At 56.7% G+C, this 12,686-nt stretch overlaps 1 protein-coding gene across 1 annotated transcript in view; it reads left to right on the forward strand.

Annotated features, from left to right (window-relative positions):
- Window positions 1-12,686, forward strand: part of ATP2A3 (ATPase sarcoplasmic/endoplasmic reticulum Ca2+ transporting 3) — a 31,564-nt gene that overhangs the window by 18,015 nt on the left and 863 nt on the right. Inside the window, exons 13-20 of the mRNA XM_090292828.1 lie at window positions 756-974; window positions 1,090-1,425; window positions 3,042-3,262; window positions 4,653-4,855; window positions 5,453-5,538; window positions 9,212-9,345; window positions 9,915-10,032; window positions 10,561-10,678. Of these exons, the coding sequence (XP_090148954.1) occupies window positions 756-974; window positions 1,090-1,425; window positions 3,042-3,262; window positions 4,653-4,855; window positions 5,453-5,538; window positions 9,212-9,345; window positions 9,915-10,032; window positions 10,561-10,678 (1,435 nt within the window). The remainder of the gene's footprint in view (window positions 1-755; window positions 975-1,089; window positions 1,426-3,041; window positions 3,263-4,652; window positions 4,856-5,452; window positions 5,539-9,211; window positions 9,346-9,914; window positions 10,033-10,560; window positions 10,679-12,686) is intronic.

The raw sequence follows: 12,686 nt of genomic DNA on the forward strand, positions 1-12,686 counted from the left end.
GGGCGTGCTGAGGTGGTTTTTGCTGTCTCTGGTGCTTTGTGTTCCTTCCCAGAGAGGGAGAGGACCATCCCCATCCAGACCTCTGCCCAAAGCACCTCCTGTTGCTGCTTTGGAACCTGAAGTAGGAGTCAGAGTCCTAAATTCACCCCACAGTGGAGGCATTAGCCTGCATGGGGAGCTTGGGCTGCTTTGAAAACATAGCAGTGGTTTTTTGGGGAAAGAGAGGTCACTGATGAATTGTGCAGAGGCTATTCCCAGGCGTAGGGTGAGGGCTGAGGTGAAACCTCAAGGTCACCGAGGAGCCTGCCACCCCCAAGAGCGCCTTCCCAGAGCCACGCCCACCTCCCCCTCAGCATGGCTCTATTTCTGGTGCCCAGGCATGGCCCAGCACATCTCCTGCTGCTGAGCCCTCAGTGGAATTGGGATCCTGGTGGTATCAGGCCAGCCGGCAGCCAGGAATGCAGGAGGGCTGCCCACCCCCACCCCTAAAGCGCTGCAGCAGTCTTCTCAGGGCAGGCTGGTGGGGAGAGGGTGGTACCCCCTGGGTGGCCATAACCCGCCCCCCATTCCCTTTGGGTTTTCTCCCAGTGTGGCCCACTTGGTTCCTACTGTGAATAGATCTGGTCCGTGCCTTGCTATGCGTCCCCTTGGGTGGCCTTTCCCTATATCTGGGTCTCAATTTCCTCAATTGGACAGGAGGTAGGGAAGGAGTCCTGACTGACAGAGTTGCCCCCCGCCATCCCACCCCGCTGCAGGGGGCTCCTGAGAGTGTGATCGAACGCTGCAGCTCGGTCCGAGTGGGGAGCCGCACGGTCCCCCTGAGCACCACATCCAGGGAGCAGATTCTAGCCAAGATCCGGGATTGGGGCTCAGGCTCGGACACCCTACGCTGCCTGGCACTGGCCACCCGGGATGCGCCCCCGAGGAAGGAATCCATGCAACTGGATGACTGCAGCAAGTTTGTAGAGTACGAGGTGGGTGCCAGGGCAGGGCCCCAGGGCTGAGGGCATGAGTCTGTCTGCAGCAGCTGGGCAGGGGGCAAGCTGAGGACGGTCCCAGGCCCCACTTGCATCTGCCCCCTCCCTACAGACGGACCTGACTTTCGTGGGCTGCGTGGGCATGCTGGACCCCCCGAGGCCTGAGGTGGCTGCTTGCATTGCACGCTGCCGCCAGGCAGGCATCCGTGTGGTCATGATCACAGGGGACAACAAAGGGACGGCGGTGGCTATCTGCCGTCGGCTTGGCATCTTCAAGGACACGGAGGACGTGGCGGGCAAGGCCTACACAGGCCGTGAATTCGATGACCTCAGCCCCGAGCAGCAGCGCCACGCCTGTTGCACGGCCCGCTGCTTTGCCCGCGTGGAGCCTGTGCACAAGTCCCGCATCGTGGAGTACCTACAGTCCTTTGACGAAATCACTGCCATGGTGAGGCCAGGAGATGGGAATCTGGGGGAGGTGGTGAGGAGTCAGGGAGCAATAGAAATAATTTTGTAGCGAGTGCCTATGTACCCACTATCTAGATCCTACAGATAACATTTTGTTGCGATTGCTTCATCATATACCTATCAGTCTGTCCATCCTTCATTCATCTTTTCTCAAATGCATTCCGAAGTTGTAGACATCAGTGCACTTCACCCTCACACACTTCAGAATGCATACTCTACAGAGCAGTGTCTGTGGTTCCATTTTTTTCTGTTTAAGGTAAAACTTGCATGCAGTGAAATGCACAAATTTTAAGCATGCATTCATTTGGTGAGGTCTGACAAATGACACAGCTGTCATTCACACCCTCATCAAGACAGGGAGCATTGTCATCAACCCATGAGTCTCCCTCATGCTCCTGCCCCTCAGGCTCCGCTCCCACAAGAAGTCACTGCTGTCCTGATTTTTTTCCACCAAAGATAGTTTTGCCTGTCCTAGATTTTCAAACGAATGGAGTCATGTAGTATTTGCTCTTTTGTGTCTGGCTTCTTTCTTATGAGATTTACCACGTTGTTGCGGGTATCAGTAGATGATTGCTTTTTTAATTGTTGAGTAGCATTCCATTGTGTGAGCACACCACAGTCTGTTCATTCACCTGCGGGTGGACATTTGGACGGGGCCCAGTTTTTGTTCTGTCTCATTTTAATTGCTGATCTTACTTCTGACCTAGACCTCACCCCTGACCTGGCCTCTGTTACTAATTTTGACCTTCGGTCTAACCCAGTCCTTTACCTTCATTTTAATCCTGACCTATGGCTGAACCTGGGTAATGAACTGGGCACCAACCTTGACTTGGTTACTTGAAACCTTGTTCTTGATCTTATGTTTGACCTTCACAAAGACGGTCCCTGACCTTGACCTTGACCATCTTAATATGATTCTTTACTTTTAGCTCAGCCCTGATATGGATTCTAGTTTTGACTTGGACCCTTACCTGATCCCTGACATTGATCTTCATTCCTTCAGCCTAACACTTTATGTGGACCTCAACTTCGATCCGGCTTCCAATCTTGACTTTGACTGAACCCAACTTTGCCCATGACATCCACCATTCCTGATATGGACCATAATCTTGATTTGGCCTCTGGCTTTGACTTGGCCTCTACCTTAATCTAATTTTTAATCTTGAGCCTGAGTCTAGTCCTGACCCTGACCTTCACCTTGGCTCCAATTTTGCCTTGACTGCAATACTTACCTGGTCCTTGACTGGGCCACAATCTTGACCTCATTCCTGACTTGACCTTAACATCAATTTTATCTTCCACTCTACATCCAAACTAAACTTCATCCCTGTCCTCGTCGTTGACTCACCCTCATGCCCATTCCCACCTCACCATCTTCTCTGATCTGCTCCCCAACTTTGTCCTTGTCTAACTCCTTGCCTTCCTTTTAGCCTCATCCCCAGACTGGTTTCTAAGCTCTTGACCTCACCATCTGTCCTGTCCAGCTGTCCTCTTCCTTTGGGACATCCCTAGGCTTGGGCATAGGCTGAGTTGAAGGGAGTTGGGGAGGTAGAAGGGAGCTTTCTCAGATGTGAACCCGCCTAACCTGGCCTGCAGACTGGAGATGGGGTGAACGACGCTCCAGCCCTGAAGAAAGCAGAGATCGGTATCGCCATGGGCTCCGGCACAGCCGTGGCCAAGTCAGCAGCAGAGATGGTACTGTCAGATGACAACTTCGCCTCCATTGTGGCTGCGGTCGAGGAAGGCCGAGCCATCTACAGCAACATGAAGCAGTTCATCCGCTACCTCATCTCCTCAAATGTCGGCGAGGTCGTCTGGTGAGGCCCTGCTTCCCTCTTCCCAGCCCTCTGGACCAGCTCTGCTTCTGAGACCAGGAAAATTCCTTTTCCTAGGATGGGGCTGCAGAGATGGAGGGACATGTGACCTGCCCTGGCTGGGGCCTTACAGAGTCCCACCTCAGGTGGGCAAGGACGGGGTTACCTTGTCTTTCTCAAAGACCTGGTGTACCTCAGTCTCCAAGGAGATGCCTGAAAAAGTCCCCTATCATCCCTCCAGCCCTAACCTTCCCACTTTCAGAGCCACGCAAGGTGGGAGAACGAGCCCTACCTTTGGGCAGTAATGTGTTTGTGTGTGTCCCTGTAGCGTGCACACAGTTGTATGTGCATGTGCTGTGTGTGCCTGAGTAAGAAGTGTGTGTGTACATGTGTGTTCTACTGCATCTTTGGGCATGAGTACAAGCACAGAGGACTTGTGCAGGTGTGTAATTGTGTACACACTTAGGTTCACATGTGAGAGATGGCTGTGGGGAATGGTGAGCACGTGTTTGCCTGGACACGTGAATTCTGCATCTCTGCACGTCGGGGCAAGCATATAGGTGCTTGCTTGTGTCTGTGGGACTCTGTGGCCTGTGCAGGTTCTTGCTCGTGTCTGTGAACAAGTATGTATATGCTTGGGCATGCACTGTCTGCATGTGTATGCCCGAAAGAGGACCGTGTCCTAAACAGGAGAGGCCTAAAGGGCAGGTATGTCCAGGCTCCAGAGCTGGGACTGGGGGAGGCAAGGGCGGCCTGGTGTGAGGCAGAGCTGTGCATGCACACCTCTCGCTCGTGCACACACACCTCTCATGCATGCACAGCTCTCGTGCATATACACCTCGCTCGTGCACACACATCTCTCGCTCGTGCATGCACAGCTCTCGCTCGTGCACACACCTCTCGCTCGTGCACGCACAGCTCTCGCTCGTGCACGCACACCTCTCGCTCGTGCACGCACACCTCTCGCTCGTGCATGCACACCTCTCGCTCGGCACGCACATCTTTCGCTCATGCACACACACCTCGCTCATGCATGCACACCTCTTGTGCATGCATACCTCTCGTGCACGCACACCTCTCGCTCGTGCACGCACACCTCTCGCTCGTGCACGCACACCTCGCTTGTGCACGCACACCTTGGTCATGCACGCACACCTCTTGTGCACGTGTACCTCTTGTGCACGCACACCTCTCGTGCACGCTCACCTCTCGCTCGTGCACACACACCTTTCGTGCACACACAGCTCTTGCTTGTGCATGCACACCTCTCGTGCACGCACACCTCTCGCTCATGCATGCACGGCAGAACTAGCAGAGCGAGGTGGGGCTGCTGAGGAGAGCTGGAGCTGGACCCTCCATTGGCGGGGGCTGGAGCCTATGACTCTGCTTCCAGCATCTTCCTCACGGCAATCCTGGGCCTGCCCGAAGCCCTGATCCCTGTGCAGCTGCTCTGGGTGAACCTGGTGACGGATGGCCTACCTGCTACGGCCCTGGGCTTCAACCCCCCAGACCTGGACATCATGGAGAAGCTGCCCCGCAACCCTCGTGAGGCCCTCATCAGTGGTTGGCTCTTCTTTCGATATCTGGCTATTGGAGGTAAGTGGGGGTGGGGTGGGAGGAGGCGAGCCCTCAGTGGGGTTCCAGGAGTTTCCTAAGACCCTGTATCAGCTAGGCTCTCCAACTGCAGATGGTATGACTCAGCCTGGCTTATGCCAAAAGAAACTGTGTGGGCTCCTGAACTGAAAATGCTAGGCATGCCTCAGGCATGGCTGGATCCAGCCCTCAGGCAGGAGCACTGGCATATTGTGGCTCTGCCTCAGCTCCATTGTCAGGCAGGCACCTCTTGTGGTGGCCGAATGGCTGTTATAGCTCCAGCCCTCCTGCTTACTCCATTACAGCCTCAAATTCAACAGATGAAGGAGCCTGTTATCATACTACCCCCTCATAGCATGGTAAAGGTCTCAGGCCTGTTCTCATTGGCCCAAACTGGGTTACCTGCTTATCTCTTAGTCAGCCACTATGGCCCGGGGTGTGACATGCTGATTGCCAGTCAGGGCCCACGATTGGCACATCTGGCGTAGGGAGGAAGAGGGTGGTTTCCTGACAGAAATTCAGGGAGTTGTTAGGAAGGGGAAGCGGATGCCAGAAAACCGCAGTTGCCAATTGTAGCTGGTTTTCTCCCGCCCCCTGCAGTGTACGTGGGCCTGGCCACAGTGGCTGCTGCCACCTGGTGGTTCCTGTACGACGCTGAGGGACCTCACATCACCTTCTACCAGCTGGTGAGCATGGAGCAGCCAGGGAACCCGCTGGGGTTATTTCTGAGGGAGAACTCACAGCTGACTTGGAATTTCAGGGGAAAGGGGTGCAGGGCCCCAATGGTTGGCCCACGACTATCCTCCCCCACCCCCATTCACACATACGATAGTCCCACCTGGGGAGCCAAGCTCAGCAGCCACAGGAAACCTAGAGAGAGCAGCCCAGCCCCCGAGCCAGCGAGGGGCTACACGCTTTCCCAGTCATTTAGTTAGGGGGGACCAAGGGGCATAACTACCCACAAATGTTTTACCTTTATTAAGGAGCCCCCAAAACATTGAACCCCTAAATGCTGGAACTTCAGGCAGAGGGTCAAATTGAGGAGATCAGGAATCTGCCAGGCTCCCCACACCCCAATCTGCCATAACCAATGTGTTTCTCAGGGAAGGGACCCACTGACCTCTCGAAGTCACCTGGCTGACAGGTGCCCTCCACAGGGCTGTCTTAGATCAGCACAGCTCTGGAAGCAAGCAAGGAGACCCCTCAGCCACTGTCTGTCAGTCTGTCCCTGTATCTTTGCTTACAAGAGCCTTCCCAGTGGTTCAGGCAAAGCCAGTCGGGGTTTCTCATTTAAGCCAAGAGCTGCAGGATGTTCTTCTGAGTGTGACCACCCGCCGTTGCCACTTTCTCACAGACAGAAGACCTCGAGGGAAGGACCCTGACTTCCTGCCCCCTCCCTGGGAGTGTCAGGGGCCTGGCCTGAAGGCAGAGTGGGGGCTGGGTCCCATCATGGCTGCCTCCCTGGGGAGCCTGTGAGTTCTGTGGCTCCAGGGTGCTCGCATCTAGGTTGAGGCAGGCTGAAGATGCTTTCCTGCCCCGCCCCCCAGCCCTCAAGCACGTGGGGCTCTCTTCTGGCAGCAGTGTAGGGCATGGGCCCTGCTGTCACCCGGGAGGTGGTGCCCAGCCCTCTGCAGAGAATCAGGCCAGCCTCAGGCACGCCGGCTAATGGAACGCTAGTGGAAGCAGCAGCGTGGAGGTGGGCTCTGCTGACCCTCCGCACTGCCCTCTTCCAGCCCCGTCTTTATGACTTGGCCTTTATATTGCAGGTCCCAAACCTCCAGGGATGCACCCCTACCCCCTGCCTCCTGATTCCATCCCCATGTATCCAGCTGGCTATCTCTTCTGGGAAATCCCACAGACCCATTACCCTCACCAAGTCCAAAGTCAGATCAATCACCTTCCCCTCAGATGCATAATCTCTCTCCTCCACCCCCATCTCAGTTTCACTGCCTGCCTGTACCCAAGCCAGACACCTGGGCATCATGCCAGGCACGTACTACCAACCCATCTCCAGTCCCCTAGGCGCCACCTTCCCAACAGTCCTCAGGCCCTCCCATCTCTTCTTTACCCACTTGGTCAAGTGGCGGCTGTTGGGCACCGAGTGTGTGCCAGGCACAGATTACTAGGGCTGTGGCAGTGACCGAGCAGGCAGGACTCTGCAGAGAGCTGCAGTCCAGTGGGGGAAAGCTGCGGAAGTGGGCAGTCACATTTCAAGGTGAGATGTGCCCCAGCAGAGAAAAGGCTGCGGGACTCTTGAGTTGGTCAAGGGTTAGACCTGAGGTAGAACTTTCAGCTCTAGTTGTTGGAGTTTCAAGAACGGAGCCCAGAGCCCCATGGTTCCTGGAATGAGCTGCCAAAAGGCAGCTGTGTTTCAGAGCCCGGAGTGTGGAACCTGGATCCAGCCCCGGTTCACACACTAGTTCCACCACGTACTAGCTGTGTGACTTTGGACAGGGTATTGAACCTCCCTGTGAGCTTCCTCCTGTGCACGTGGGTACTAGTTTCTGTCTCACAGAGGTATCGAGAGGATTAACTGAGGCAATAATGATTGTAAAGTGTTCAGACCAGCACGGTACATGGGAAGAGCTGTATACGTATTGATTAAGTTCCTGAATCTTGAGGGCCCTGCAGGATGAGGTAAATGGGAAATAGCCAGGGAGGCAAAGGGAAGGAGTAGGCAGAGCAGTGGCTTCACCCAAAGAAACAGGCCCCCACTTCCACAGGGGTTCCCAGTGAACCCGTGAGACAGGGTTCCAGCCCTGAGCACCTTCTAATAAACAATTTGGGAGGCCTCACTGTGACCCGTGACCTGGGTGTAATGCGTCCGTGGCAGGTGCTCACTGATGAAACCCAGAAGGTCTGAACTGGGCAGGGTATTCATGGCAAGAGCAACAGATCTATTGAAACATCTGGATGTGGTCTGGTTCAAATTTCTTCCCTGTGCATGTGCAGAAGGATCTGAGCATGCACGTGTCCTAGTGGAAGGCGAGTGCTGCTGTACAGACAGGCCACACCAGCCTGGGAGGTGGGGCCCGACTGGCTGGAGCATTGGGTCTGCTTGGCCACTTGGGTGGGTACAAAGTTTATGATCAGCACCAAATAAAAACACGCTTTTGTCCCAAATCCTGCAGCTCATTTTTTGGAGAAAACCCCACTATTGATTTTGACTCTCCCATCTTTTTGTTAAAATAAGAAGTCCAGCCATACCATAGTCTTATAATTTTTCACGCTGCATGAAGGAGAAGAGAAAAGTGCCAGCTGCCCTTTCTTGCTGATAGCGTCACCTCACCCACAGTTGGGCAGTGTGGGAAAACGGAGGTCAGACAGCCAGTCATTTTCCAGGTTTCTCTTTGAGGGTTATTTTCACGGCACATGGCCCCAGTTTCTAAACCCTTAGCTTGAAAGATCTCTGAGCTCAGATGAGACTCCAGAGGACAAATTTACGTTACGGGACAACAAAGCTGTTAAGCGGTCACACTCGTTCACACTCGTCCCATGATGTGGAAGAGAACAAGCCAAGTTCTCACGAAGGGCCTCAGTTCAGCATCTTATCATGGGATGGTGTGGGCGAGGTTTAGGGGTGGGTAGAAAAGTCCCCTGGGGCTGCAGGGTGAGGGCCACTTCCTTATCGACCCTGAGTGCTTCTTGCTGACTATGAGGAAGCTGTACAGTAAGACTGTGCCTGGCCATTCATGAGGTCATGTCAAGCAAAAGGCAGGTCTGGGAGAGCCCAGTTTCAGTGGCATGAATGGAGGGAGGTATGAGTGGAGGCTAATTTAAGACTGCTGGGTAGCCCTCATCTACCTGCCACAGGTGAAGTCTATTCAAGCGTAATTTTACTGATTGGTTTTTATAAGTGTTTACTTATTCAGTGTTCTCAGTTAATTACACACACACACACACTCTCTCTCCCTCCCTCCCTCCCTCCCTCTCTCTCTCTCTCTCTCTCTCTCTCTCTCTCTCTCTCTCTCTCTCTCTCTCTCTCTCTCTCTCTCTCTCTCTCTCTCTCTCTCTCTCTCTCTCTTGTTCTGCCACTCGGGGCCCCTGTGCACCTTCAAGGTAAAACCCAGACCCTCCCCATGGTCCCAGGGCCCCCTGATGTCCTCCCCGGCCTAATGCCAGCTGCTCTTTCTGTCCCGCTGTGCCCCTGCCCTTCTCTCTGGCACAGTGCTGGCCACCTACCTCCATCCTGGGTGAGCCCCCCTCCCTCCACCCACCCCGGGGCAGCACTGGGCTCACCAGGTGTGTTGAGTCCTTGGCTGGGGGCCAGGATGGAGTGAGGCTTCCCCCTTCCTGCCCACCAGTGCCTCCCCTGACCGCTGTGCCCCCGGGCCCACCTCACCCACTGCCTGCCCACAGAGGAACTTCCTGAAGTGCTCTGAGGACAACCCGCTCTTTGCTGGCACTGACTGTGAGGTTTTTGAGTCGCGCTTCCCCACAACCATGGCCTTGTCTGTGCTGGTGACCATTGAAATGTGCAACGCCCTCAACAGGTGAGCTGGGCAGAGGGGCCTGGAGCTGGGGGTGAGGTGTGGGGCTGAGGGTCAGGTGGGGCCCAGGGGCGAGGTCAGAGGGGTCCGGTATTGCAGTATGAGAGCTAGAGGCTCCAGGACTGGGTCTGAGGGTCAGGGGTTCCATGATTGGGGCCTCAGGGTCAGGGGTTCCAGGATTGGGGCCTCAGGGTCAGGGGTTCCAGGATTGGGGCCTCAGGGTCAGGGGTTCCAGGACTGGGTCTGAGGGTCAGAGGGGTCTAGAAGGGAGTTCTAAGAGTCAGTGGGGACCAGAATTGGGACCGAGGGGACAAAGGAGACCAAGATTTGGGTCTGAAGAAATAGAGGCTAGGATTGGGTTTGAGGGACAAAGAAAGGGGTCCAGGCTCGTGGAGGCTGGGCGGGCAGCAGTGATACCCCTCCCAGCTGCGCTGACCTCTCAGAAGTGCCCCAGTCCTCAGGCCCAACTAGGGACATGCTGAGGCTTACGCTCCCACATAGGGGGTAGATGGGTGCCCACAGCAGGGCTGCCTGCATCATGGCCCCAAGTGAGCGCCCTGTGCCCTTGGCAGCGTCTCAGAGAACCAGTCGCTGCTGCGGATGCCACCCTGGCTGAACCCCTGGCTGCTGGCAGCTGTGACCATGTCCATGGCCCTGCACTTCCTCATCCTGCACGTGCCGCCCCTGCCCGTGAGTCGGGCCCCGCCCTGCTCCCCTTCTCCAGCTCCTGGGGTGACAGAGTCCAAATCCTCTGATACACAGCCCAGGGCTGGTGGCTGGGCCTTTCCGGCCCCTTTGCGATGGGAACCACTGGCGGACTGGGACAGGGGAAGTCCAAGATATTGTCTGTGGGGGGCCGGTGCTCGGACCCTGGCCAGCCACCATCCTCCAGATGTGTCCCCATTGCAGGAGCCCCCAGACTTGGGGAACAGAAGAGGTGGGGACTCTCCCAAGGCTGGGGCAGGGGGAAAGACAGCTCTCTCTCTGGGTGCGGAGTCCCTTCCACTTCCCAACAGGACCAATGGGATTTGGTCCCGTGGGTGAAGGCCAAGGAGGACGCTCAGGCAGAGAAGACTGGTAGACAAAGATCTAGAGGTGGGACCTCAAGGGGCATTGTGGACGTACATACTGATGGACTCACGGAGAGTCCATGAGTGGGGGACGCAGGGGATTGTGGGACACTGGACAGTCTCTCCTTTAATCGGAACTCCCCTGCAGCTCATTTTCCAGGTGACCCCACTGAGTGGGCGCCAGTGGGTGGTGGTGCTCCAGATATCTCTGCCTGTCATCCTGCTGGACGAGGCCCTCAAGTACCTGTCGCGGAACCACTTGGATGGTGAGTGGGAGGCCCAGCCCCTCCCGCCCTGCCTTCCTCTGCACCCAGGCTGCACTGAGCCGGTGCCAGTCTCAGCCACCCCATCTGTGTGTAGGGGGGTGCTCTTGAGTCATCAGTGGGGGACACGAAGGGGCTCTCGTGGCTGGGACTTGAAGTGTCTGCAGAGGTTGGGGCCCTGGGCTCACTGGGCAGCCAGCGGGAGCTCTGGTCAGTTGCTCAGGGCCACGCTGCCCCACTGCGCTCACTGCTGCCAGCCCTGCATGGCCAGGCTTGCTGTTCTCTGAACTTGGCCTGTCTTTATGTCGGGATTCCCAGGACAGTCTCCCAGGCATGGGGTGGGCAGCCGTCGACCTCTCAGACCCCAGACCACACTGGTGTCACCTTGTAGGTGGGGAGTGGGGGGTTCTCTGTTTTGAATCCACAGCTCTAGGCTGCCTTCACCCAGGGGTGGAGAGCAGAACAGCAGGGAGTGGATGGGGGCAGCCTGGAGCATGGCGCCCCCCCCCGGCCTGCTCCTGCTGGAGGGTCTCAGAGAGTGGGTGTGGCTCGCTGCCCCAGCCGCCCCGAGGGGCAGGAGGCAGAGGAAGCTGGTTCCTAGGAGTTGGGGCCAAGGAACTAGCCCCTTGGGCAGGCCGCTACAGAGGCCTGGGTTAGACCCAGCAATGGCTGAGGCCTGCACTGGGGCAGCTGGGTCTCTGAGAGCCACCTCTAGCAGGAATGTGTCCCGGCCCCAGGGGAGGGTGCCTGGGAGGGCTATAAATAGATCTTGTGCCTGTCATTCCACAGGGGCCACGGCATTCAGTCAGCCCCCATCTCCCACGCTGGCCAGCCCTCCTGGGTGCTGCAAATATTTTACTTTATTAAAAAGGCCCAAACAAGTTGTCCTTCTTTCTCTCTGGCCAGAGAGTGACCTGGCATGTGGGGGGTTGGGGAGAGCCCATGAGGGATGGGGTGGGTACCCAGCCAAAGCAAGTCATATTGGAGCCCATGGGTGGGGGGTGGGGGCAGACAGGGCGTTCTGCCCTTGCGTGGTTACTTCTGGCCCACCCTCAGTGGACACTCCTGGGGAGGTAAAGGCAGGAAATGGATCTGTGGCCTGAAGCTCTGTCCACGGGAGGCCAGGGCATCCCCAGCTCTGGCTGGAGCACAAGGGTGGTCTACCAGGAAATCCTCTGGCCAGCCTTGACCACACCGACTCACCTGCGAATCCAGGCCTCCTGGGGCTGTGTCTAGCTTGGGCAGCCTCTCTGTTTTCCTCAGAAGCCTTCCCCACTGGCCACAACTACCAAGGGGTTCACATTTTCTTGAGAAAAAATAAAAGTGAGAAAATTTCTCAGCCACTAGGGACAGTCTGTCTTGGGCACTGTCCAGCATTGGCTGTTGGGCAGTGAAGGATTCTGGGCCCAGGCAGAGGGAGTGTGGCCCCAAGCAAGATGGGGTAGGTTGGAAGGGCTGGGGCGGGGTTGGGGTGGCTTCTAGAACAGGTGGGGTTTGACCGGAAGTTTGAGAAGGGACAGTGGGGCCGAGCGGAGGAGGGGCTGGGAGGGCTTGGCTTGACGTCTCTAGTGGGGCAGGAGCTAGGAGTGCAGGGTAGAGAGGTGAGACCAGAGGTAAGTCAAGGCCTCAGATGCCCAGGTAAGGACCCTGGACGTTATCCTCTGGGCAGTGGGAGCCACCAAGGGTGGCAGCCTGGGAGGCTGGGGTGACCATGAGGGACAGACGGATGGAGGGAGGCTACAGGCAGGGAGGTTGGTGAGCCAGGCTGAGCTGGTCAGGGGAGGAGACACTGAGCCCGAGCTCAGGGAGAGCTGGTCCCAGGCAACAGCACCACCTGCACCGTTAACCTGAGATGCTGACTGTGGTCCGGGAGAGGCTTGGCTTTAAAAGGTGCTACCCTGCTGTCTCCGGAAACCCAGACAGCTCTGCCCTGGGCGGCCGCAGTCCCTGGGGCCTCCTAAAGCAGGGCGGGGCGGGGGTGAGAGAGGGGACCCTGTTACGTTCCCAAGCC

Source organism: Furipterus horrens, unplaced genomic scaffold (assembly GCF_987537825.1).
Source record: "Furipterus horrens unplaced genomic scaffold, mFurHor1.1.pri manual_scaffold_11, whole genome shotgun sequence".
Classification (NCBI taxonomy): Eukaryota; Metazoa; Chordata; class Mammalia; order Chiroptera; family Furipteridae; genus Furipterus; species Furipterus horrens.